We start from the raw sequence: 27,210 nt of genomic DNA, 5'->3' as shown, positions 1-27,210 counted from the left end.
AATCAAGGATTCTATCCAGCAAGCGTCACGTTTATCGTTATCCCTTATCCATATGAGAAGACTCTTATGGTTAAAAAGCTGGGAGGCTGAGCCCCCATGCAAGAAGCTCCTGGTAGGGTTCCCCTTCCATGGAGGACGACTCTTCGGAGAAGACCTAGATAAATACATTCAGACCATTTCAAACGGCAAGAGTACTCTCTTGCCAACTAAGAAGAAGGTTCAGGGGCCTGCGTTTAAACGACAGTATTCCCCTGGGCAGGGGCCCTCTAATGCCAAGCAGTATCGACGGCCTCCTGCAAAAGCAAACTTCGGCTTCAACAGCAAATCACAAGGACAGGCTGTTAGAGGCAAAAGGCAGTGGTTTCGCAAACCAGCAAAACCAGCCCCCAAGCCGACCTTATGAAGGGGCGCCCCCACCCACGAAGGTGGGGGGAAGGCTGCGACTCTTTTCAGAGATTTGGGAAGCCAGCATTCCCGACGAGTGGGTACGGTCTTCCGTGGCCACAGGCTACAAATTAGATTTCCTAAAGGTTTCCTCCTCCTCATTTCCAGGAGTCGAGGATTCCAAACGATCCGCCTCGGATTCCGGCCAGTCCTGGAACAGGGGCTGGGTTTCTACTCCAACCTATTCATCATCCCCAATGGAGATGTCAGGCCAATTTTGGACCTAAAGATGGTAAATGCATATCTAAAGATCCGCTCATTTCGGATGGAATCCGTGCGGTCAGCAGCTGCCACACTCCAGAAGGACGACTTCATGGCGTCCATAGACATAAAGGATGCCTACCTTCATGTTCCAATTTATCAGCCACATCAAAGATATCTACGCTTCATGGTGGCTTCGCGTCACTTCCAATTCGTGGCGCTTCCCTTCGGGTTGGCTACGGCCCCCCGGGTGTTCACGAAGGTCCTAGCTCCGATCCTAGCCAAGCTAAGGATCCAAGGGGTCACGATCCTAGCATACCTGGACGACCTCCTAGTCATAGACCACTCGTCTCCCGGCTTGGAGCGAGCAGTGGCCCTCACGGTCCAATACCTCGAGAGGTTCGGCTGGGTCCTAAATCGAGAAAAGTCAGCCTTCCAGCCCACAAGGCAGTTGGAATATCTCGGCATGAGATTAGACACAGAACAACAAGGAGTGTTCCTACCTCTGAGGAAGGTAAAAGCCATCAAGGAATTAATCCTACTGGTTCTAAGCAAGAAAGAACCGACTATTCGCCTATGTATGAGGTTACTAGGCAAGATGGTGGCCACGTTCGAGGCGGTACCATACGCCCAGAGCCACACTCGCATCCTACAGGCAGCCATCCTGTCAGCATGGAGCAGAAGGCCACAGGCCTTGGATATCCCGTTGCCGCTCTTATCAAGAGTCCGACAAAGTCTGTGTTGGTGGTTAGACCCTCAGAATCTACTGAAGGGGAAGTCTTTCAGCCCAGTGGCTTGGAAGATAGTGACCACAGACGCCAGCCTGACGGGCTGGGGAGCAATTTTGGATGGTTGCACTCGCCAAGGTACTTGGGCAAAGCCAGAGAAGCAGTTGCCCATCAACATCTTGGAGCTCAGAGCTGCTCGACTAGCCCTCAGGGCTTGGACGTCAAAATTGCAGGGGTTCCCGGTGAGAATTCAATCAGACAATGCCACGGCCGTGGCATACATAAATCACCAAGGGGGAACCAGGAGTCAAGCCGCTCAGAGAGGTGAGCTTGATTCTCCTATGGGCAGAGGCGCATGTGCCCTGCATATCGGCAATATTCATTCCAGGAGTGGACAACTTTCAGGCGGACTTCTTAAGCCGCCAGACTCTATGGCCGGGGGAATGGTCTCTGCATCCACAAGTCTTTCAAGCACTCTGCCAAAGATGGGGAGTGCCGGACGTGGATATCATGGCATCGAGACTCAACAAGAAACTAGACAGGTTCATATCCCGCTCAAGGGATCCGATGGCCTGCGGAACCGATGCGTTGGTTTGCCCTTGGCATCAGTTCAAACTTCTTTATGCGTTTCCCCCGCTCCAGTTACTACCCCGCCTGCTGCGCAGGATCCGGGTGGAACACATACCAGTCATCCTGGTAGCTCCAGCATGGCCCAGAAGGGCATGGTACTCACTCATCCTAAAGATGGTAGTGGGAGACCCTTGGACTCTTCCTCTACGGCCAGACCTGCTATCGCAAGGTCCGATCCTCCACCCTGCCTTACGGCATCTAAATTTGACGGCCTGGAAGCTGAATCCCTGATTCTCAGGGGTAGAGGTCTGTCTCAGAAAGTAGTCTCTACCCTAATCAGAGCCAGGAAACCGGTCTCTAGGGTGATTTATTACAGGGTCTGGAAGGCCTATGTAGGCTGGTGTGAGTCCAAGCGATGGCTTTCTCGCAAATTTACCATCGATAGAGTATTACGTTTTCTCCAGCTAGGAGTGGATAAAGGATTGGCATTAAGCACAATCAAAGGACAGATTTCTGCTCTGTCAGTGTGGTTTCAGCGGCCGCTGGCCACCCACTCGCTGGTTAAGACCTTCCTTCAAGGGGTCTTACGTATTAGACCTCCAGTTAAATCCCCGCTTTGTCCGTGGGATTTAAATCTTGTTCTGTCAAGTTTACAGAAACAACCGTTTGAGCCGTTGGCTGAAATTCCTTTGGTTCTACTGACAAGGAAGTTAGTATTTTTGGTTGCCATAGTTTCCGCAAGAAGAGTTTCGGAGCTAGCGGCCTTATCCTGTAAGGAACCATATCTTGTTTTTCATAAGGACAAGGTCGTTCTCCGCCCTCATCCTTCCTTCCTACCGAAGGTCATATCCAGTTTTCATTTGAACCAGGATTTGGTATTACCATCCTTCTTCCCTAAACCTACTTCCAGAAAGGAAGGGTTGCTGCATACCTTGGATATTGTCAGGGCCATGAAGGCCTATCTTAAAGCTACAAAGAAGATCCGGAAAACAGATGTGCTGTTCATTCTACCGGATGGGCCCAAGAAGGGGCAGGCAGCTGCAAAGTCCACCATTTCTAGGTGGATTAAGCAATTAATCACTCAGGCCTACGGCTTGAAAGGGTTGCCTCCTCCAGTATCATTAAAGGCTCATTCTACTAGAGCCATGGGCGCCTCCTGGGCAGCACACCACCAGATCTCTATGGCTCAAGTTTGCAAGGCGGCAACCTGGTCTTCTGTCCACACGTTTACAAAATTCTACAAGTTGGACGTAAGAAGGAATACTGATACTGCCTTCGGGCAGGCAGTGCTGCAGGCTGCAGTTTGAGACCCTCGGATTCCGGGGGCTCCTCTTTTTTGAGTTAAATTTAAAATTATTTTTCTCAACTAAGTTGGATTTATTATGATTTGAGTATATCTCTAAATTAAATCCTTTTGTCTTGGAGATGTTCTCCCTCCCCTCATTGTAAGCATTGCTTTGGGACATCCCATATAGTAATGAATGCCGCTCTGTGTCCCGTGATGTACGATAAAGAAAAAGAGATTTTTAATACAGCTTACCTGTAAAATCTTTTTCTTGGAGTACATCACGGGACACAGAGCTCCCACCCCTCTTTTTTGAGGACCATTTTGGGAGGCATACTGCTTGCTACAAAACTGAGGTACTCCTCCTATGGGAGGGGGTTATATAGGGAGGGGCATTTCCTGTTTGAGATTGCCAGTGTCTACACCTGAAGGTACTCCATATAACCCATATAGTAATGAATGCCGCTCTGTGTCCCGTGATGTACTCCAAGAAAAAGATTTTACAGGTAAGCTGTATTAAAAATCTCTTTTTTACATTGCACAGCACCGCACATCTGGACCCCCTTTACATTACACAGCACCGCACATCTGGACCCCTTTTACATTGCACAGCACCGCACATCTGGACCCCTTTTACATTACACAGCACCGCACATCTGGACCCCTTTTACATTACACAGCACCGCACATCTGGACCCCTTTTACATTGCACAGCACCGCACATCTGGACCCCTTTTACATTACACAGCACCGCACCTCTGGACCCCTTTTACATTACACCGCACATCTGAACACCTTTTACATTACACAGCACCGCACATCTGGACCCCTTTTACATTGCACAGCACCGCACATTTGGACCCCTTTTACATTACACAGCACCGCACATCTGGACCCCTTTTACATTACACAGCACCCCACATCTGGACCCCTATTACATTGCACAGCACCGCACATCTGGACCCCTATTACATTACACAGCACCGCACCTCTGGACCCCTATTACATTACACAGCACCGCACCTCTGGACCCCTTTTACATTGCACAGCACCGCACCTCTGGACCCCTTTTACATTGCACAGCAACGCACATCTGGACCCCTTTTACATTGCACAGCACCGCACATTTGGACCCCTTTTACATTACACAGCACCGCACATCTGGGCCCCTATTACATTACACAGCACCGCACATCTGGACCCCTTTTACATTGCACAGCAACGCACCTCTGGACCCCTTTTACATTGCACAGCAACGCACCTCTGGACCCCTTTTACATTGCACAGCACCGCACCTCTGGACCCCTTTTACATTGCACAGCAACGCACCTCTGGACCCCTTTTACATTAAGCAGCACCGCATCTCTGGACCCCTTTTACATTACACAGCACTCTGGACCCCTTTTACATTACACAGCAACACTCTGCACCACTAGACCCCTTTTAGATTTACACAGACACCCCCCCCCCCCAGCACTGTTATTTCTTGCATTAATCATGCAGATGGAGAGACAGTGAGCAGCGCTGAACAGAGGGAAATCACCTGCTGGTTTACTTATGTTAGCTTCAGCAGCTGAGAGCTCTCTACTCAGCGCTGCTCAATGTCTCTCTCTCTCCCCTGCGGTACAGGAGAGTGTTTGCTTACCTTGCAGCTGGAGATGGAGAAAATTAAACTTGGCGCGCCCCTGCTGCCGCGCTGTAAACACGTGCACACGTCAGCGCAGAGCCTGCCAATCGCTTCCGTTATCTGTTTTTTTTCAGCCCTTCTGCCTGGTTGGCTGGTGTTCCCCGCCACTCCCACATCGAGGGAGACAGACAGTTCCACCAGCCAACCAGGCAGAAGGGCTGAAAAAAAAATGTTTCCTGCTCGGCGGGATTTGGGGCTATTAGTGAAAGCCTTAATGGCCGAGACTACTCGGGGCTTTTCACCGACCCATTAGGGGCTCCAGCCCACAGCTCTGCGGACACTCAGCGGCACAGGGGGGCCGGATGGAATGATTTTGCGGGCCGCATGCGGCCCGCGGGCCGTAGGTTCCCCACCCCTGCCCTATAGGGTCCAGGTATGGACCTCATACTACCAGTAGTGACACTGACCCAATAGGGTCCAGGTATGGCCTCATACTACTAGTAGTGACACTGACCCTATAGGGTCCAGGTATGGCCTCATACTACCAGTAGTGACACTGACCCTATAGGGTCCAGGTATGGCCTCATACTACCAGTAGTGACACTGACCCTATAGGGTCCAGGTATGGACCTCATACTACTAGTAGTGACACTGACCCTATAGGGTCCAGGTATGGCCTCATACTACCAGTAGTGACACTGACCCTATAGGGTCCAGGTATGGCCTCATACTACCAGTAGTGACACTGACCCTATAGGGTCCAGGTATGGACCTCATACTACCAGTAGTGACACTGACCCTTTAGGGTCCAGGTATGGACCTCATACTACCAGTAGTGACACTGACCCTATAGGGTCCAGGTATGGCCTCATACTACCAGTAGTGACACTGACCCTATAGGGTCCAGGTATGGCCTCATACTACCAGTAGTGACACTGACCCTATAGGGTCCAGGTATGGACCTCATACTACCAGTAGTGACACTGACCCTATAGGGTCCAGGTATGGCCCTCATACTACCAGTAGTGACACTGACCCTAACCAAATGCAAAACTAGTGAAAAGGTCAGAAAAGATGCAAGTGCAGGCTCTTTGGTTTGGTAATATTCTAAATGGGGGGGGGGGGGGGGGGGGGAAGTAAAAATTTTAATAAAAATGTAAAAAAAATAAATAAAATCAAAGGAACCCACCACCACACATATACACAAATGCAGTTGTCGGTGCGGCTCTCCAGTTGTCGGACTCGCGGTTTCCCCTCATAGCGGATTCCGCCGCGTCTCTCCAGTTTGGTGAATTTTGTGTCATCTTTGGGATCTGATGGAATTTTTTTTTTCTTCCAGGAAAACAGCTCCTCCCCCTCTCTAGCAGCGTGCACAGCGGCGTGGGCCAGCTAACATGGCAGCCTCCAGGAGAATCGTCCAATCTGGTCCGGATGAGGAACCAATCTCTGGGCCAATCGGCTCCGTCTCTAACCGCCGGCCTGGTAAGTCTTCCTATGAATTGACGTCACTACAACTATGTCCCCGCCCCGACCCTCCCTGACGCTCTCAGGATGGTGGTGTGAGAGATGGATGGAGGAGGCGGGGGGGCTGCTGTGATTGGGGGGGGGGCTGCTTTGATTGGGGGGGCTGCTGTGATTGGGGGACTGTCGTTGAGGGGGCTGTGATTGGGAGAGTTACTTTAGTGGTAGGTTGCAGGTAATCTGGGTGAGTGTTGGGGGATTGTCTGTCTGTGATTGGCTCTTATTGGCGGGTTCTCGATGTGAAATGCGTTGACCATGAATTGTCTCGGAGGAGGGGGGGGTGATGATGCGGAGGCCTCACTTACACAATGTATCTGGAAGTTCCTCGCTGGATGTTTAGTCTCTGTGTGCTGGGCTCCTCATTCCTCGGTGTGGAGTGTGAGGAGTGCAGGACGCTGGGGGGGGCGCTGAGCTCCTCATTAGAGGTGGAGGGGGGGGGGGGATGTGCAGCTGCTGCTGCACTGTGTGTGTATTGTCAGCGCTGGAGGAGAGAGACTCCTGCCAACAGCTTGGCCCGCAGAGAGTCTCTCCCCGCCAACTCGGGATTCTTCTGTCCTTCCAGCTTTTCCAGCGTTAACCCCTTCCTTCCCGGAGATGTCCTCATTCCTGCTCTGCGCCGCCCCAAATCCTCCCCTTCTATCATCCGTCCATCCATGAAGTGCTAAATATTATTATTCAGGAATATTATTTATACAGGAATTATTATTGTTATACAGGTATTAGTCCCCTTTCACACTTATACGACTTGTCTCACGATTTTGGACTGCAAAATCGTATGACAAGTCATTCTCCATTATTTTCATTGACTACCATTCATACTGGCACGATTTTATGTAGTCCTTGCACTACTTTGGTCCGATTTTGATGCCACTTACACAGGCATTCATTGAAATCACGGCCGCGAAATCGCGGTAAAATCGCGCGACTTTGAAGTCGTACAAGTGTGAAAGGGGGCTTAGGATTATTAACTACTTGCCGACCGCCCACCGTCGTTATACGTCCTCACTTTAGAGATCTCCGCGGCGGATTCACCGCGAGATCGCCGTTATCGGTGGCGGGAGAGGGCCCCCCCCCCCTCCCGCCGCTCTCCCGCGCCCTCCACCGCTTACCGGAGCCGTCGGAAGCGGCGGAGGAGATCGCGACCATCCGGCTGGTGAGCGGGGACGAGACTGAAGGAAAAATCTCCTTCGCCCGTCCCCATAGCTCCGCTGGGCGGAAGTGACGTCAAAACGTCAGTCCCGCCCAGCGTCTTAAAGAAACATTTTTTTTTTTTTTGTCATTTGAAAAAATGACATTTCCAAATTTTTTTTTTTTTTTTTGCATTTAAGCCCAAATATGAGATCTGAGGTCTTTTTGACCCCAGATATCATATATAAGAGGACCTGTCATGCTTTTTTCTATTACAAGGGATGTTTACATTCCTTGTAATAGGAATAAAAGTGATAATTTTTTTTTTTTTTTTTTTTTTTCAGTGTTAAAAATTCTAAAATAAATAAAAATAAATGCGAAAAGCAAAAAAAATTTTTTTTAAAGCGCCCCGTCCCGACGAGCTCGCGCGTAGAAGCAAACGTATATGCGAGTAGCACCGACATATGAAAACGGTATTCAAACCACACAAGTGAGGTATCGCCGCGATCGTTAGAGCGAGAGCATTAATTTTAGCCTTAGGCCTACTCTGTAACTCAAAAAATGCAACTTGTAGAATTTTTTAAACGTCGCCTATCCAGATTTTTAAGGGTAAAAGTTTGACGCCATGCCACGAGCGGGCGCAATTTTTAAGCGTGACATGTTGGGTATCATTTTACTCGGCGTAACATTATCTTTCACAATATATAAAAAAATTGGGCCAAATTTATTGTTGTCTTATTTTTTCATTTAAAAAAGTGAATTTTTTCCCAAAAAAGTGCGCTTGTAAGACCGCTGCGCAAATACGGTGTGACAAAAAGTATTGCAATGACTTCCATTTTATTCTCTAGGGTGTTAGAAAAAAAAATATATATAATGTTTGGGGGTTTTAAGTAATTTTCTAGCAAAAAAAAATGGTTTTGTCTCGTAAACACCGACTCTGAAAAACAGGCCCGGGGCTAAAGTGGTTAATATATAAGAATATATTTTTTTTAGCCATTAATAATAACACTGGGGTAGATTCAGGTAGCAATTACGCCTGCGTATCCATAGATACGCAGCGTAATTGCTAAGTAGAGCCGGCGTATCGACTTTCTGTATTCAGAAAGCTCGATACGCCGACTGTAGCCTAAGATATGCGTGGCATAAGGCTGGCCGCTAGGTGGCGTTCCCGTAGTGGTCAGCGTAGAGTATGCAAATTGCATACTCACGCCGATTCACAAACGTACGCGCGCCCGGCGGTCGTTGTTTGCGTTCGTCGGGTTCCGCGTAAGGCTGCTCCTGCTATTAGGAGGCGCAGCCAATGGTAAGTATACACGTCGTTCCCGCGTCGCGATTTTCGAAATTTATGTCGTTTGCGCAAGAGAATCGTGAATGGCGCTGGACGCCGTTTACGTCAAAGCAAATGACGTCCTTGCGACGTCCTTTACCGCAATGCACGTCGGGAAATTTTCCCGACGGAGCATGCGCAGTACGTTCAGCGCGGAAACGCGCCTAATTTAAATGATCCACGCCCCCTACGGAATCATTTAAATTACGCGCGCTTACGCCGGCCCCTTTTACGAAACGCCCCCGCAAATTACGGAGCAAATGCTTCGTGAATGAAGCGTAGCTCAAGTAATTTACGGAGGCGTAGCCTAAAAACGGTACGCTGCGCCGCCGTAGTAGTGCGCGCTCCCCTACTTGAATCTACCCCAATAATTTTTAATGTATATGAATAATAATTCTGATTATAATGTATAATCATAATTCCTGAATATTAAAAATGTTGATAACAATATGAACTCCTCCTATAATGTTACATATGCTTTTTTTTATTATTATTATAATTATTTATAATATTAGTTATTATTATTAGTCCATCTAGTTCAACGAATAAAAAATTATTATAATAATATTAATAATCATATTATAAATATAATAATAAAAAAACTTTTATTATTGAACTAGATGGACTTTTTTCAACCAGCCTATGTAGCATTATACAGGAGATCATATTGAAATCAAAATTATTATTTTTTTTATTATTCAGGAATTATGATAATACATAAATATAATCAGAATTATTATTATTATTCAGGAATAATGCATCTTTCGACGGAAATGATTATTATCCATTTTATTCAGGAATTATTATTATATAGGAAAGGTTAATATTATTATACAGAAATTCTGAATGCTGATTAGGATGAATTATCTGGACAGAGGGGCACACGAGGAGAGACCTGAGGGGTTCAATAGACCTGTGATGTTTCCATAAAGAGTACCTGTCACCTGCCCAATCCTGTCATGTAGGAGGGTTGGTAGCCCCGCCCCCACCTTTTTTATGAAGCCAATTTTTTTTTTTTTTATACGAAATATTTAAAAAAGTAAAAAAATGTATTGAGGACCCGTCACCCGGTGTACATGTATGCACGCAGTCGTACCCGTAGGGCGCACACGGTGTGTAAGCGATCGCACGCCACACATTGGGTATTGGCCACGCACGCCGAAGTGTGAGCGATAATTCCCCCCCCCCCCCCCCCCATTTATATATATATTTTTAAACTGATCGGCTGGGAAGATCTTAAATGTGGGCGATAAACAATCCTGAGCGCCACAATGTTTCACCATTTCACAGATCCGAGGCACTTTGTATCTCTTTACTCATCTCTGCCTCATTTTTTATTTTATACAAAAAGATTGAAGAGTAAATCGTGTTCCAGAAATCCCCCCCCCCCCCCCTCTGTGTAGTGCGGAGTGTGCGCTCCGTACCGGGGCCCCTCTGAGCAGCGCTGTCCGTGTGTCTTCAGCTCTCTGCTGCCATCTGCTGGATGAGAGCGATCGGCTTTCTACTGGTTTTATACACTCACCGGCCACTTCATTAGGTCCCCCTTGCTAGTAGCGGGTTGGACTCCCTTTATTAGGCCCCCCTTGCTAGTAGCGGGTTGGACCCCCTTTATTAGGTCCCCCTTGCTAGTCCTGGGTTGGACCCCCTTTGTTCTGCCCCCCTTGCTACTAGCGGGTTGGACCCCCTTTATTAGGTCCCCCTTGCTAGTAGCGGGTTGGACCCCCTTAATTATTTCCCCCTTGCTAGTAGCAGGTTGGACCCCCTTTATTAGGTCCCCCTTGCTAGTAGAGGGTTGGACCCCTTTATTAGGTCCCCCTTGCTAGTAGCGGGTTGAACCCCCTTTTTTAGGTCCCCCTTGCTAGTAGAGGGTTGGACCCCCTTTATTAGGTCCCCCTTGCTAGTCCTGGGTTGGATCCCCTTTATTAGGTCCCCCTTGCTAGTAGCAGGTTGGACCCCCTAGGTCTCCCGTTCCACCACATCCCAAAGGGTCTCTATTGGATGAGATGTGGTGAGTGTGGAGGCCATTGGAGGACGGGAACCTCAGAGATGAGATGATTGCGGCACAGAAAGAATAAATGATAGACGAGAATTTGTATGTAAACCCCAAATCTATCGTCATTGTGCCAATGTTCTTACCTGGAGATCCTGCCAGTGACATCACTTCCTGTTGCAGGCTGACAACGCTGAGCCAATGTCTCTCAATTAGCGGAGTGTTGTGCTGATAGACGGCCAGAGATGGAAGTAATGGAGCCTTTCCAGCCGGCTGATGACAGGTGCCCATTGAGAAGCAGCCGAATACACCGCCATCTACCTGAACACGCCAATGTACCTGGGCACACGCCAATGTATCGGCAATATACCTGGGCACACGCCAATGTACCGGCAATATACCTGGACACACGCCAGTGTACCGGCAATATACCTGGGCACACGCCAATGTATCGGCAATATACCTGGACACACGCCAGTGTACCGGCAATATACCTGGACACACGCCAGTGTACCGGCAATATACCTGGACACACGCCAGTGTACCAGCGATGTACCTGGACACACGCCAGTGTACCAGCGATGTACCTGGACACACGGCAGTGTACCCGCAATATACCTGGACACACGGCAGTGTACCCGCAATATACCTGGACACACGCCAGTGTACCGGCAATATACCTGGACACACGCCAATGTACCGGCAACATACCTGGGCACACGCCAATGTACCGGCAACATACCTGGGCACACGCCAATGTACCGGCAACATACCTGGACACACGCCAATGTACCGGCAACATACCTGGGCACACGCCAATGTACCGGCAACATACCTGGGCACACGCCAATGTACCGGCAACATACCTGGGCACACGCCAATGTACCGGCAACATACCTGGACACACGCCAGTGTACCGGCAATATACCTGGGCACACGCCAATGTACCAGTGATGTACTGGAGCACGCGGCAATGTACTGGAGCACATGCCAATATACCTGAGCACACAGCAATGTACTGGCACACACGGTGATGTACTGGCAATGTACCTGGTCACATGCCAATGTACCGGTGATGTACTGGTCACACGGCGATGTACCTGGGCACATGACGTTGTACCGGGGCACACGGCTAATACATGACAATCTGGTGTGATTTATGGAAGATGGAGGCGTATGTCGGGCAAATCGCAGGCAGGCAGTGCCCCCCCCACCCCTAGGGGCTCAGATCCCTATATTTTGCGTCCTGGGGGGAGGGGGTGGACTGTGCAACCAGTGCTGCATCTTATCCCCGCCTGTATCTGAACAGATCATCCCTCCGCAGTGTGATACCAGACATGACCAGCAGAGGGCAGCACAGGACACTGTGCCGATATCTGTGTGCACCAGGAACGGTCGGATATCACAAGTTTGCCGGGTCTGTCCTCCGAAACCACACCCCGCAGAACCTCCCATCCCCCGGCTGGGATTTGTAGTGCCAGTGATCAGTATTGATATGTGGGGGGGGGGGATGTACTGGAAGGATGGCAGATAGAATTCTGGATCACCCACCGCAGATAGAGGACGCCATGACATCATAGTGCCCACACAACTCTGTGGGAGGGGCAGAGACACAAACTACTGCAGGAAATCTCCTCATTGTGGGAGGGGCAGAGACACAAACTACTGCAGGAAATCTCACCATTGTAGGAGGGGCAGAGACACAAACTACTGCAGGAAATCTCACCATTGTGGGAGGGGCAGAGACACAAACTACTGCAGGAAATCTCCCCATTGTGGGAGGGGCAGAGACACAAACTACTGCAGGGAAATCTCCCCATTGTGGGAGGGGCAGAGACACAAACTACTGCAGGAAATCTCCCCATTGTGGGAGGGGCAGAGACACAAACTACTGCAGGAAATCTCCCCATTGTGGGAGGGGCAGAGACACAAACTACTGCAGGAGATCTCCCCATTGTGGGAGGGGCAGAGACACAAACTACTGCAGGAAATCTCACCATTGTAGGAGGGGCAGAGACACAAACTACTGCAGGAAATCTCACCATTGTGGGAGGGGCAGAGACACAAACTACTGCAGGAAATCTCCCCATTGTGGGAGGGGCAGAGACACAAACTACTGCAGGGAAATCTCCCCATTGTGGGAGGGGCAGAGACACAAACTACTGCAGGAAATCTCCCCATTGTGGGAGGGGCAGAGACACAAACTACTGCAGGAAATCTCCCCATTGTGGGAGGGGCAGAGACACAAACTACTGCAGGAAATCTCCTCATTGTGGGAGGGGCAGAGACACAAACTACTGCAGGGAAATCTCTCCATTGTGGGAGGGGCAGAGACACAAACTACTGCAGGACATTTTCCCATTGTGGGAGGGGCAGAGACACAAACTACTGCAGGAAATCTCCCCATTGTGGGAGGGGCAGAGACACAAACTACTGCAGGGAAATCTCCCCATTGTGGGAGGGGCAGAGACACAAGCTACTGCAGGGAAATCTCCTCATTGTGGGAGGGGCAGAGACACAAACTACTGCAGGAAATCTCCCCATTGTGGGAGGGGCAGAGACACAAACTACTGCAGGAAATCTCCCCATTGTGGGAGGGGCAGAGACACAAACTACTGCAGGGAAATCTCCCCATTGTGGGAGGGGCAGAGACACAAACTACTGCAGGAAATCTCCCCATTGTGGGAGGGGCAGAGACACAAACTACTGCAGGACATTTTCCCATTGTGGGAGGGGCAGAGACACAAACTACTGCAGGAAATCTCCCTATTGTGGGAGGGGCAGAGACACAAACTACTGCAGGAAATCTCCCCATTGTGGGAGGGGCAGAGACACAAACTACTGCAGGAAATCTCCCCATTGTGGGAGGGGCAGAGACACAAACTACTGCAGGACATTTTCCCATTGTGGGAGGGGCAGAGACACAAACTACTGCAGGAAATCTCCCCATTGTGGGAGGGGCAGAGACACAAACTACTGCAGGAAATCTCACCATTGTGGGAGGGGCAGAGACACAAACTACTGCAGGAAATCTCCCCATTGTGGGAGGGGCAGAGACACAAACTACTGCAGGGAAATCTCCCCATTGTGGGAGGGGCAGAGACACAAACTACTGCAGGAAATCTCCCCATTGTGGGAGGGGCAGAGACACAAACTACTGCAGGAAATCTCACCATTGTGGGAGGGGCAGAGACACAAACTACTGCAGGGAAATCTCATCATTGTGGGAGGGGCAGAGACACAAACTACTGCAGGGAAATCTCCCCATTGTGGGAGGGGCAGAGACACAAACTACTGCAGGAAATCTCCCCATTGTGGGAGGGGCAGAGACACAAACTACTGCAGGAAATCTCACCATTGTGGGAGGGGCAGAGACACAAACTACTGCAGGGAAATCTCATCATTGTGGGAGGGGCAGAGACACAAACTACTGCAGGGAAATCTCACCATTGTGGGAGGGGCAGAGACACAAACTACTGCAGGAAACCTCCCCATTGTGGGAGGGGCAGAGACACAAACTACTGCAGGGAAATCTCACCATTGTGGGAGGGGCAGAGACACAAACTACTGCAGGAAATCTCCCCATTGTGGGAGGGGCAGAGACACAAACTACTGCAGGAAATCTCCCCATTGTGGGAGGGGCAGAGACACAAACTACTGCAGGAAATCTCACCATTGTGGGAGGGGCAGAGACACAAACTACTGCAGGGAAATCTCATCATTGTGGGAGGGGCAGAGACACAAACTACTGCAGGAAACCTCCCCATTGTGGGAGGGGCAGAGACACAAACTACTGCAGGAAACCTCCCCATTGTGGGAGGGGCAGAGACACAAACTACTGCAGGGAAATCTCCCCATTGTGGGAGGGGCAGAGACACAAACTACTGCAGGAAATCTCACCATTGTGGGAGGGGCAGAGACACAAACTACGGCAGGAAATCTCCCCATTGTGGGAGGGGCAGAGACACAAACTACTGCAGGGAAATCTCATCATTGTGGGAGGGGCAGAGACACAAACTACTGCAGGGAAATCTCCCCATTGTGGGAGGGGCAGAGACACAAACTACTGCAGGAAATCTCCCCATTGTGGGAGGGGCAGAGACACAAACTACTGCAGGGAAATCTCCCCATTGTGGGAGGGGCAGAGACACAAACTACTGCAGGAAATCTCACCATTGTGGGAGGGGCAGAGACACAAACTACTGCAGGAAATCTCATCTTTGTGGGAGGGGCAGAGACACAAACTACTGCAGGAAATCTCCTCATTGTGGGAGGGGCAGAGACACAAAGTGAAGAGCCCCATGTGGCCCCTGAATACATCTCTGACGGGAGGTTGTGTTGTGTGGACCGGACTGGTGGCGTGCTGCGGATGGAGTTGATCTGGGGGGGGGGGGGGTTCGGACTCTGCTGGGGAGGGGGGGGGGAATCTGGTGGAGAAATGTGGAGCCCCTCCCCCCCGGCGGCGCTGACCCCGTCACCCTAATCTTCTCTGAGTTCTTGAAGAAAGGGGATTATTTTCTTCACATGGAAATTGCTAATTTCAGAGCAGATTAGAGATGAAAAGTGCGGAGCGCTTCCTGCGGAGGAGATAATCCCTCCCCCATAATAATCCCACCGCCGGGGATGAGGTCATCGGAGCAACTCCCCCCTCCCCCGATCCTAATCCACCTAGAAACTGGATCAGACCATATGAACAGCGATCCGAGGCTCTTCACATCCCCCTTCCCCTCCCCCGAACCGCCAACCATCTCCCCTCATAGTGGAGCCGGAATCGCCTTCATCTGCTCTCTCCAGAGGGGCGGCACCATCTTTGTTCAGGTGTCATTCCGGGGTCACCATCTACTTCCCGGACTGAGATGATGGAATGTACAGTCTGATCACTGGGGGGAGGGGAGACTGAGGAAATGCCCCCTCCCCTCCTCCTTCAAAGTTACAATGTACAGTCTGATCAGAGCCTCTTTCCTGTGTACAGTTGGGGGATGGGATTGCAGTCCTGGGTCATGTGGTGGATTTTGCCGCCCGCATTCCTGGGCCCGGAGTGGGTCTCTCTGCTGCGGCGGAATGTCGGCTCAGTGGGACTGGAATTCCAGATTGTGATCGGTAATCCCGCCCACCGCGCGTTCTCTGGTTATCCCCTCACTTCACAGAAACAACTTTATTCTGTCCCCGCCCCCCCCCCCCCCCGCATTGTGGTCGATACACCGATCACATAGCGGGGATCGTCTGTCCATCCAGTCCTGAGATTTACATTGCTCTGTCTGGAAGGAGAACTGATTTATTTTTCTCTGCTGCAGTTCTGTTGGGTCTGAAGCGGTAGTATTCCCCCCCCCCCCCCCCCAAATACTTTGCTGAATCCTGTCCTCATTGGGCGCTGTGCCCGTCTGCAGCTGCTCTGGTCTCTCTCCTCACATTGGCTGCTGCTGTTGTCCATTAAATCCTGTGAGCAGAGAGCTGGGGGGTTGTGTGTGTGTGTGTGTGTGTCTATAGACGCACACAGCCCTGCTCAGGAGCGAGCCTGCAGGTGCGCCCCCCATAGGAAGCGTCTTCCTTTGGTCCACAGAACAAAGAAGAAAACCTCCTTCACCGCACACCATACAAGCCTGGCGTGTGATGAGGGATATTGGCCTCAGCCTATCTCCGTCCAGGACCCGCCCCCCTGGCACTTCTCCCCGCCCACGGGGCTTGGCATGTTAGGAAGAACACGGAGGAGCTGTAGTTAATTGGGGAGCGCATAGACACACGCAGCGTGGCAAAATGGGGGGAGTGAGCTGTTGCGTGGTCTGGCTCTGCCCCGTGCGGCGCGGTCCGGGCTTTGCCCCGTGCGGCGCGGTCCGGGCTTTGCCCTGTGTGTGGGGAATAAGCTGTTGCGTGGGCCGGCTCTGTCCTGTGCGGCACGGTCGAGTGGTCCAGGCTCTGCCCCGTGCGGCGCGGTCCGGGCTCTGCCCAGTGTGTGGGGAATAAGCTGTTGCGTGGGCTGGCTCTGTCCCGTGTGGTCAAACATTCCCATAGACACACTCCTAAACATTGTGGGCGGCCTTCCCAGAAGAGGTGAAGCTGTTATAGCTGCAAAGGGCGGAGCCAACTCAGTATTGAACCCTACGGACTAAGACTGGGACGCCATTAAAGTTCATGTGCGTGTAAAGGCCGGCGTCCCAATACTTTTGTCTGTGACATTGATTGTCCCGTATTCTCGGTGACTCGGGGTGATCGGTGACTCGGGGTGATCGGTGACTCGGGGTGATCGGTGACTCGGGGTGATCGGTGACTCGGGGTGATGGATGGCTCGGGGTGATGGATGGCTCGGGGTGATGGATGGCTCGGGGTGATGGATGGCTCGGGGTGATGGATGGCTCGGGGTGATGGATGGCTCGGGGTGATGGATGGCTCGGGGTGATGGATGGCTCGGGGTGATGGATGGCTCGGGGTGATGGATGGCTCGGGGTGATGGATGGCTCGGGGTGATGGATGACTGGCGGTGATCGGTGACTCGGGGTGATCGGTGACTGGCGGTGATCGGTGACTGGCGGTGAGGTGATCGGTGATCGGCATGGAGGACACTTCCTGGATGTGAGGAATATTGGAATCTTTCTGTCGCCTTCTTCTCTGCATTCTAATTTAATCCTAATGGAGCTTCTTCTCCTCCTATCTCCCGGCTTATCCCGGCCGCCCTCTGGCAGAGATTGGGTTAATCCTCACAGACATTAATGAGGAGCGATCTGACAGATCTTCTGGAATCGTTCGTTTTCATCACCGCTTTCTGTCATGTATTAGTAGAGTATTGGAGCGGGCCCCCCCCCCCCCCCCCATGTCTGTACTCTGTAGTATAAGCAAGGATGTTGCGGCTGCATTACTGGGGGGGGAGCGAGGGTTTTGCGGCGGCAGCAGGGGGGGGTGTTTGTTGCAGCAGCACCGGAGGGGGGAGGGTGTTGCGCGGGCATCACGGGGGGCGGGGGGGAGATGTGTGAGGGTGTTGCGGCAGCAGCATGGGGGGGCCCGAGGGTGTTGCTGCCGCAACACCCTCCCTCGTGCCCCCCCCCTGTGCTGCCGCCGCAACACCCTCGGCTGCTCCCCCCCCCCCCCGTGCTGCCACCGCAACACCCTCGGCTGCCCCCCCCCCCCCCGTGCTGCTGCCGACGCAACACCCCCACCCTCCGTGCTGCCACAACACCCCCCCCCCGCTGCTGCCGGCAACACCTAACGCCCCCTTGTGGCAGCACGGAGGGTGGGGGTGTTGCGGCGGCAGCATGGAGGGGTGAATGGGGGGGCGAGGGGGGTGTTGTGGCAGCACATGGGGGGGGTTGGGGCTGGAATCCGTCTTTGAGTAAACAATAAAAATATTGACAAGCTGCTGTACAAATTGTTCTTCTTGTGGAAAGGAGTCGTCTCCCCCAGACTTGTCTCCCCCCTCAGACTCGTTCCCCCCCCCTCAGACTCGTCTCCCCCCCCCCCCCCCCCCCCCCCCAGACTCGTCTCCCCCCCCCCCCCCCCTCAGACTCGTCGTCCCCCCTCTGACTCGGGCCCCCCCCCCCATCTCAGACTCGTCTCCCCCCTCAGACTCTCCCCCCCCCCCCCTCAGACTCTCCCCCCCCCCCCCTCAGACTCTCCCCCCCCCCCCCTCAGACTCTCCCCCCCCCCCCCCTCAGACTCGTCCCCCCCCCTCAGACTCGTCCCCCCCCCCTCAGACTCGTCCATTATCTAATTGGCTTCTGTGAGGCGTCTGATTTCTGGGTCATCGTATAACTGAAGAGCAGCAGCTGTTCCTGCGCCTCTCTGTGCTAAGCCTGCTTTTGTTAGGGGTAATTATGACTAATTTTATATGATGATAGCCTGGGGTATTTAACATGCCGCCTGTGTATAGCCGGCTCGTCAACAGGAAGATGAATAGATGCCGTTTTCTGTTGCTACAGATGTTTTCCCTGCAACCACTCTACCACATGCATGAGGAGGCGAGGTGGGACTCTGGTGGAGGAGGAGGCGAGGTGGGACTCTGGTGGTGGAGGAGGCGAGGCGAGACTCTGGTGGTGGAGGAGGCGAGGCGGGACTCTGGTGGTGGAGGAGGCGAGGCGGGACTCTGGTGGTGGAGGAGGCGAGGCGGGACTCTGGTGGTGGTGGAGGAGGCGAGGCGGGACTCTGGTGGTGGAGGAGGCGAGGTGGGACTCTGGTGCTGGAGGAGGCGAGGTGGGACTCTGGTGGTGGAGGAGGCGAGGTGGGACTCTGGTGGTGGAGGAGGCGAGGTGGGACTCTGGTGGTGGAGGAGGCGAGGTGGGACTCTGGTGGTGGAGGCGGCGAGGTGGGACTCTGGTGGTGGAGGAGGCGAGGTGGGACTCTGGTGGTGGAAGAGGCGAGGTGGGACTCTGGTGGTGGAGGAGGCGAGGTGGGACTCTGGTGGAGGAGGTTCTCTGGTAGAGGCGAGGAGGTTCTCTGGTAGAGGCGAGGAGGTTCTCTGGTAGAGGCGAGGAGGTTCTCTGGTAGAGGCGAGGTGGTGCTCTGGTAGAGGCGAGGTGGTGCTCTGGTAGAGGCGAGGTGGTGCTCTGGTAGAGGCGAGGTGGTGCTCTGGTAGAGGCGAGGTGGTGCTCTGGTAGAGGCGAGGTGGTGCTCTGGTAGAGGCGAGGTGGTGCTCTGGTAGAGGCGAGGTGGTGCTCTGGTAGAGGCGAGGTGGTGCTCTGGTAGAGGCGAGGTGGTGCTCTGGTAGAGGCGAGGTGGTGCTCTGGTAGAGGCGAGGTGGTGCTCTGGTAGAGGCGAGGTGGTTCTCTGGTAGAGGCGAGGTGGTTCTCTGGTTCTCTGGTAGAGGTGAGGTGTTGCTCTGGTAGAGGTGAGGTGTTGCTCTGGTAGAGGTGAGGTGTTGCTCTGGTAGAGGTGAGGTGGTGTACATTCTTCGGTGTGTCCTCCAGTCTTCACCCAGAACTGGTCTCAGGCCTCTGGTGGTGGAGGAGGCGAGGCGGGACTCTGGTGGTGGAGGAGGCGAGGCGGGACTCTGGTGGTGGAGGAGGCGAGGCGGGACTCTGGTGGTGGAAGAGGCGAGGTGGGACTCTGGTGGTGGAGGAGGCGAAGTGGGACTCTGGTGGTGGAGGAGGTTCTCTGGTAGAGGCGAGGTGGTTCTCTGGTAGAGGCGAGGTGGTTCTCTGGTAGAGGCGAGGTGGTTCTCTGGTAGAGGCGAGGTGGTGCTCTGGTAGAGGCGAGGTGGTGCTCTGGTAGAGGCGAGGTGGTGCTCTGGTAGAGGCGAGGTGGTGCTCTGGTAGAGGCGAGGTGGTGCTCTGGTAGAGGCGAGGTGGTGCTCTGGTAGAGGCGAGGTGGTGCTCTGGTAGAGGCGAGGTGGTGCTCTGGTAGAGGCGAGGTGGTGCTCTGGTAGAGGCGAGGTGGTTCTCTGGTAGAGGCGAGGTGGTTCTCTGGTTCTCTGGTAGAGGTGAGGAGGAGAGGTGGTTCTCTGGTAGAGGCGAGGTGGTTCTCTGGTAGAGGCGAGGTGGTTCTCTGGTAGAGGCGAGGTGGTTCTCTGGTAGAGGCGAGGTGGTTCTCTGGTAGAGGTGAGGAGGCGAGGTGGTTCTCTGGTAGAGGTGAGGAGGCGAGGTGGTTCTCTGGTAGAGGTGAGGTGTTGCTCTGGTAGAGGTGAGGTGTTGCTCTGGTAGAGGTGAGGTGTTGCTCTGGTAGAGGTGAGGTGTTGCTCTGGTAGAGGTGAGGTGTTGCTCTGGTAGAGGTGAGGTGTTGCTCTGGTAGAGGTGAGGTGTTGCTCTGGTAGAGGTGAGGTGTTGCTCTGGTAGAGGCGAGGTGTTGCTCTGGTAGAGGCGAGGTGTTGCTCTGGTAGAGGCGAGGTGGTTCTCTGGTAGAGGCGAGGTGGTTCTCTGGTAGAGGCGAGGTGGTTCTCTGGTAGAGGCGAGGTGGTTCTCTGGTAGAGGCGAGAGGCGAGGTGGTTCTCTGGTAGAGGCGAGGTGGTTCTCTGGTAGAGGTGAGGTGTTGCTCCGGTAGAGGGTGGTATACATTCTTCGGTGTGTCCTCCAGTCTTCACCCAGAACTGGTCTCAGGCCTCGGCCTCCCCGGTTTCTCCGGGCCCCGGGGCTCTTTTTACTTTCATGCTCCCAAATCTGTTTATAGTGTAAATAGTTCAGCAGAGAGAAGAGGGAAGTTGGCACTTGGTGGAAAATTTCCTATGTCATTGAATCTTCCAGTTCTGCTTTTTCCATGGAAATCTGTGACTATGAATAGAAGATGAATGGAAAGGCGGCTCTGTGTGCTGCGGGGGAGATGAGGGGAAGTTGAAATTTGTAAATGTATTAGTAAAGAATAAAGGAGAAGAGCCGTGTGTCCGGGTGCGTCCGGAAACAACTCTTTATTAAAGCCCAACTCCGGGCAGGAAACAATTCTTCCCTGTAGTGGGGCTCTTCCTGTACTGGAAGGGTTAACGCCTCGGTTTGGCCTACAAAAGAGGAGAAACCGTTTTACTGACCCGATCCTCCCTCTTCCCCCACAACCCGTGGTGGCCTGTCACTTTGGCGTCCTTGTGCCCAATGACAGGCTATGGCCCCTGCTCTGGTCTTCATGACATCATAGGTGGAGTGCGGGGGGTGCAAAAGCTGTGGGCAAGACTGTATAATATATATAATAGTGTGTGACTGGGGGGGCATTGGAGTGTAAGCTCCTGTGATGCAGAGACTGATGTGGTCGGTACAATATGAAATCGGGGGACACGTCCGGTCCGTATAAAGGGCTCGGTGGGTTTCCTGTCCTCGGTATTGAAGGGTCACACTGAGCGTCTCATTCCGGGCTGCAAGCGTTTGGTTTATCATTTGTAGAAATAGTTCAGCTCTCTTGTAATGGATAATCCATTGTCTCCTGGAGAAGATCCAAGTCCCCCAGCTCTGGATGGGGTGTCCTTGCGAGGCTCTGGATGGGGTGTCCTTGGCTGAGGCTCTGGATGGGGTGTCCTTGCGAGGCTCTGGATGGGGTGTCCTTGCGAGGCTCTGGATGGGGTGTCCTTGGCGAGGCTCTGGATGGGTGTCCTTGGCTGAAGCTCTGGATGGGGTGTGCTTGGCGAGGCTCTGGATGGGGTGTCCTTGGGCTGAGGCCCTGGATGGGGTGTCCTTGGGCTGAGGCCCTGGATGGGGTGTCCTTGGGCTGAGGCCCTGGATGGGGTGTCCTTGGGCTGAGGCCCTGGATGGGGTGTCCTTGGGCTGAGGCCCTGGATGGGGTGTCCTTGGGCTGAGGCTCTGGATGGGGTGTCCTTGGGCTGAGGCTCTGGATGGGGTGTCCTTGGGCTGAGGCTCTGGATGGGGTGTCCTTGGGCTGAGGCTCTGGATGGGGTGTCCTTGGGCTGAGGCTCTGGATGGGGTGTCCTTGGCTGAGGCTCTGGATGGGGTGTCCTTGGCTAAGGCTCTGGATGAGGTGTCCTTGGGCTGAGGCTCTGGATGGGGTGTGCTTGGCGAGGCTCTGGATGGGGTGTCCTTGGGCTGAGGCTCTGGATGGGGTGTGCTTGGCGAGGCTCTGGATGGGGTGTCCTTGGCTGAGGCTCTGGATGAGGTGTCCTTGGCTGAGGCTCTGGATGGGGGGTCCTTGGCTGAGGCTCTGGGTGGGGGGTCCTTGGCTGAGGCTCTGGGTGGGGGGTCCTTGGCTGAGGCTCTGGGTGGGGTGTCCTTGGCTGCGGCTCTGGATGGGGTGTCCTTGGGCTGAGGCTCTGGATGGGTGTCCTTGGGCTGAGGCTCTGGATGGGTGTCCTTGGGCTGAGGCTCTGGATGGGGTGTCCTTGGGCTGAGGCTCTGGATGGGTGTCCTTGGGCTGAGGCTCTGGATGGGTGTCCTTGGGCTGAGGCCCTGCATTGGGTGTCCTTGGGCTGAGGCCCTGCATTGGGTGTCCTTGGGCTGAGGCCCTGCATTGGGTGTCCTTGGGCTGAGGCCCTGCATTGGGTGTCCTTGGGCTGAGGCCCTGCATTGGGTGTCCTTGGGCTGAGGCCCTGGATAGGTGTCCTTGGGCTGAGGCCCTGGATGGGTGTCCTTGGGCTGAGGCCCTGGATGGGTGTCCTTGGGCTGAGGCTCTGGATGGGGTGTCCTTGGGCTGAGGCTCTGGATGGGGTGTCCTTGGGCTGAGGCTCTGGATGGGTGTCCTTGGGCTGAGGCCCTGGATTGGGTGTCCTTGGGCTGAGGCCCTGGATGGGGTGTCCTTGGGCCGAGGCCCTGGATGGGGTGTCCTTGGGCCGAGGCTCTGGATGGGGTGTCCTTGGGCCGAGGCTCTGGATGGGGTGTCCTTGGGCCGAGGCCCTGGATGGGGTGTCATTGGGCCGAGGCCCTGGATGGGTGTCCTTGGGCTGAGGCCCTGGATGGGTGTCCTTGGGCTGAGGCCCTGGATGGGTGTCCTTGGGCTGAGGCCCTGGATGGGTGTCCTTGGGCTGAGGCCCTGGATGGGTGTCCTTGGGCTGAGGCCCTGGATGGGTGTCCTTGACTGAGGCCCTGGATTGGGTGTCCTTGGGGCCGTTTGGCCGGGATCTCTTCTTATGAAGGTTCCTGCCGGTTTGTTGTGGGTTTGTCTCCTGGATCATGTTCCACATTTTAGAATATCGGGTGATTTATCGGAATCGGAGATTGTACTGTCTGTGGCGACATTCTGAGGAGAATTTTTCAGGGGCCACACAGACCGTTTTCTTTCACTTGTGGTGTTTGACCCCCATTGAGCTCATTATTGTGATCTGTTGGGCGGCTTTGTTTTTATTTGGCTGAGCCGTCGTTCTGATCACCCGATTTCCCCAACAACGACGCGGTGGGATGTTCTGCCGCAAGATTCCGGTCATCTTCTAGTCGGGTCGGCCGTCCCTCTGCTTAGATGATTGTTGGTACATCTTGCTGATCTGCCACAAGGGGCCCCAGACTATCCAGTATGAGGGCCACATCCAGCGGCTGCCCGTCCGTATAGAGCGCCATGGTGCCGCCCCCAATCTATGCTCCCCGCCCCCAGTTTACATGCCGAGTGCCGGATGCATGAATTCCAACGGGTTTGTTTTCTTCTTTTTTTAGAAGCACGTGATTAGAGGTGTTGACAGCGTGCAGTTGCAGGGTGTGCGGACAGTGACGGCGTGCAGTTGCAGGGTGTGCGGACAGTGACGGCGTGCAGTTGCAGGTTGTGCTGGCAGTGACGGCGTGCAGTTGCAGGGTGTGCTGGCAGTGACAGCGTGCAGTTGCAGGGTGTGCTGGCAGTGACGGCGTGCAGTTGCAGGGTGTGCTGGCAGTGACAGCGTGCAGTTGCAGGGTTTGCCAGGTGTGCTGGCAGTGACGGCGTGCAGTTGCAGGGTGTGCTGGCAGTGACGGCGTGCAGTTGCAGGGTGTGCTGGCAGTGACGGCGTGCAGTTGCAGGGTGTGCTGGCAGTGACGGCGTGCAGTTGCAGGGCGTGCTGGCAGTGACGGCGTGCAGTTGCAGGGTGTGCTGGCAGTGACAGCGTGCAGTTGCAGGGTGTGCTGGCAGTGACAGCGTGCAGTTGCAGGGTTTGCCAGGTGTGCTGGCAGTGACGGCGTGCAGTTGCAGGGCGTGCTGGCAATGACGGCGTGCAGTTGCAGGGCGTGCTGGCAGTGACGGCGTGCAGTTGCAGGGTGTGCTGGCAGTGACGGCGTGCAGTTGCAGGGAGTGCTGGCAGCGTGCAGTTGCAGGGTGTGCTGGCAGTGATGGCGTGCAGTTGCAGGGTGTGCTGGCAGTGACGGCGTGCAGTTGCAGGGTGTGCTGGCAGTGACGGCGTGCAGTTGCAGGGTGTGCTGGCAGTGACGGCGTGCAGTTGCAGGGTGTGCTGGCAGTGACGGCGTGCAGTTGCAGGGTGTGCTGGCAGTGACGGCGTGCAGTTGCAGGGTGTGCCGGCAGTGACAGCGTGCAGTTGCAGGGTGTGCCGGGTGTGCTGGCAGTGACAGCGCGCAGTTGCAGGATGTGCTGGCAGTGACGGCGTGCAGTTGCAGGGTGTGCCGGGTGTGCTGGCAGTGACAGCGCGCAGTTGCAGGATGTGCTGGCAGTGACGGCGTGCAGTTGCAGGGTGTGCTGGCAGTGACAGCGTGCAGTTGCAGGGTGTGCTGGCAGTGACGGCGTGCAGTTGCAGGGTGTAGTGACAGCGCACTGTTGCTGGGTGTGCTGGCAGTGACAGCGTGCAGTTGCAGGGTGTGCTGGCAGTGACAGCGTGCAGTTGCAGAGTGAAGTGACAGCGTGCAGTTGCAGGGTGTGCTGGCAGTGACAGCGTGCAGTTGCAGAGTGAAGTGACAGCGTGCAGTTGCAGGGTGTGCCGGCAGTGACAGCGTGCAGTTGCAGGGTGTGCTGGCAGTGACGGCGTGCAGTTGCAGGGTGTAGTGACAGCGTGCAGTTGCAGGGTGTGCCGGCAGTGACGGCGTGCAGTTGCAGGGTGCAGTGACAGCGTGCAGTTGCAGGGTGTGCTGGCAGCGCGGAGTTGGCGGGTTTGATTGCAGAATCCACATTCCAGACTTGCGATGATGTCATGCTGTGATGATGTCATGCTGTGACGCTGTCCCTTTAATTGGCAGCGCTGCTCTCAGCTGAGCGCTGTAATCAGCTGGCGGGTTGGGCTGTCAGGCGATATAAATGAGCCGGGGACTTCTCTCTGATCACAGCCGCCTCTGGTCCCGGGCAGTAGAGACGTGATCGGGGGTTGCTGATACTCGGGATGATGGGAGAGGGGAGGACGGCTGTACACAGCGTGTGATGAACGCCCCCCCCCCCCCCCCCGCCTCTCCTGTGCTGTGCTCTGTGACTGAGGGCCACTCGCTGCCCCCCCTCCCTCCAAGCTGCTGGTGTGAGAACAGACACCTGAGGGGGTGTACTCTCCGCTGACTCTCCGCCAGAGCTGTGCTTGCCTCGGGAAAGTTGCACGGAGCCCGGATTGTAGAGAAGAAATTCCCAGATCCTGGAATGAGGATCCCTTGGTGACGGAATGCAGGACCCCGCAAGACCCGGCCGGGTACGAAGCCAGACATGGGCGATTCTAGTATTCTCCGGCGCCGAGGACTCCAGGTATGTGAGGAACACTTACCACATCCACAGGTTTGTCCGGGGAAGGAATCCGGGTTACTGACGGCAGCTGCACCTTCCAATAATGGGGGGGTCCCCCCTAGCTGCTCTGGTCCCTCAGCAGATTGCCGCCCCCGCTCTACATTTTCGTGACACCCAGGGAGTGATCCCGGCAGCTGCTACCATCATCTTTGCACCATTTTTCTCACCTGCCCATCGGCTGTTTTGTTTTATAGCTGCCTGTTCAGTTTTCCGGCTCTGGGAAGAGACCCCCCCCCAGTGCAGACACACAAATGCAAGCGTCCTCCTAGGTATAAACAATGATCGCGCCACATGTGTGAGGTATCGCCGCAAACCTCAGAGTAAAAGCTTTCATTCACGATTTATGAAAAATATTGCTACAGCCACCATTTGTTTCTCCAGGGCCTCTGCTTTCAGAAAACATGTGATAACATTTTGGGGGTTCCAAGTAATTTTCTAGCTAAAAAATGCAAACCTTGTGAAATATTTCACCGGACAGCAAATGGTTAAACATCCTGATTTCTGCCATTGTGTGTTCGAGGTTTAAGGCGATCTCCTCCTTGTACAGCGTGCTCTGGGTGGGGGGGGGCTCTCCTTGTGCCGCATGCTCTGGGTGGAGGGCGCTCTCCTTGTGGCGCGCGCTCTGGGTGGAGGGCGCTCTCCTTGTGGCGCGCGCTCTGGGTGGAGGGCGCTCTCCTTGTGGCGCGCGCTCTGGGTGGAGGGCGCTCTCCTTGTGGCGCGCGCTCTGGGTGGAGGGCGCTCTCCTTGTGGCGCGCGCTCTGGGTGGAGGGCGCTCTCCTTGTGGCGCGCGCTCTGGGTGGAGGGCGCTCTCCTTGTGGCGCGCGCTCTGGGTGGAGGGCGCTCTCCTTGTGGCGCGCGCTCTGGGTGGAGGGCGCTCTCCTTGTGGCGCGCGCTCTGGGTGGAGGGCGCTCTCCTTGTGGCGCGCGCTCTGGGTGGAGGGCGCTCTCCTTGTGGCGCGCGCTCTGGGTGGAGGGCGCTCTCCTTGTGGCGCGCGCTCTGGGTGGAGGGCGCTCTCCTTGTGGCGCGCGCTCTGGGTGGAGGGCGCTCTCCTTGTGGCGCGCGCTCTGGGTGGAGGGCGCTCTCCTTGTGGCGCGCGCTCTGGGTGGAGGGCGCTCTCCTTGTGGCGCGCGCTCTGGGTGGAGGGCGCTCTCCTTGTGGCGCGCGCTCTGGGTGGAGGGCGCTCTCCTTGTGGCGCGCGCTCTGGGTGGAGGGCGCTCTCCTTGTGGCGCGCGCTCTGGGTGGAGGGCGCTCTCCTTGTGGCGCGCGCTCTGGGTGGAGGGCGCTCTCCTTGTGGCGCGCGCTCTGGGTGGAGGGCGCTCTCCTTGTGGCGCGCGCTCTGGGTGGAGGGCGCTCTCCTTGTGCCGCGCGCTCTGG

At 54.6% G+C, this 27,210-nt stretch overlaps 1 protein-coding gene across 1 annotated transcript in view; it reads left to right on the top strand.

The window, feature by feature from the left end:
* The window catches only part of MAST2 (microtubule associated serine/threonine kinase 2), a 189,405-nt gene that overhangs the window by 37,780 nt on the left and 124,415 nt on the right, over positions 1-27,210 (top strand). Inside the window, exon 3 of the mRNA XM_040361097.1 lies at positions 6,195-6,337. Coding sequence (XP_040217031.1) covers positions 6,195-6,337 — 143 coding nt within the window. The remainder of the gene's footprint in view (positions 1-6,194; positions 6,338-27,210) is intronic.

The sequence above is a fragment of the Rana temporaria genome, chromosome 7, assembly GCF_905171775.1.
Source record: "Rana temporaria chromosome 7, aRanTem1.1, whole genome shotgun sequence".
In the NCBI taxonomy this organism is placed as follows: Eukaryota; Metazoa; Chordata; class Amphibia; order Anura; family Ranidae; genus Rana; species Rana temporaria.
This window is presented reverse-complemented; position numbering and strand designations above follow the sequence as displayed.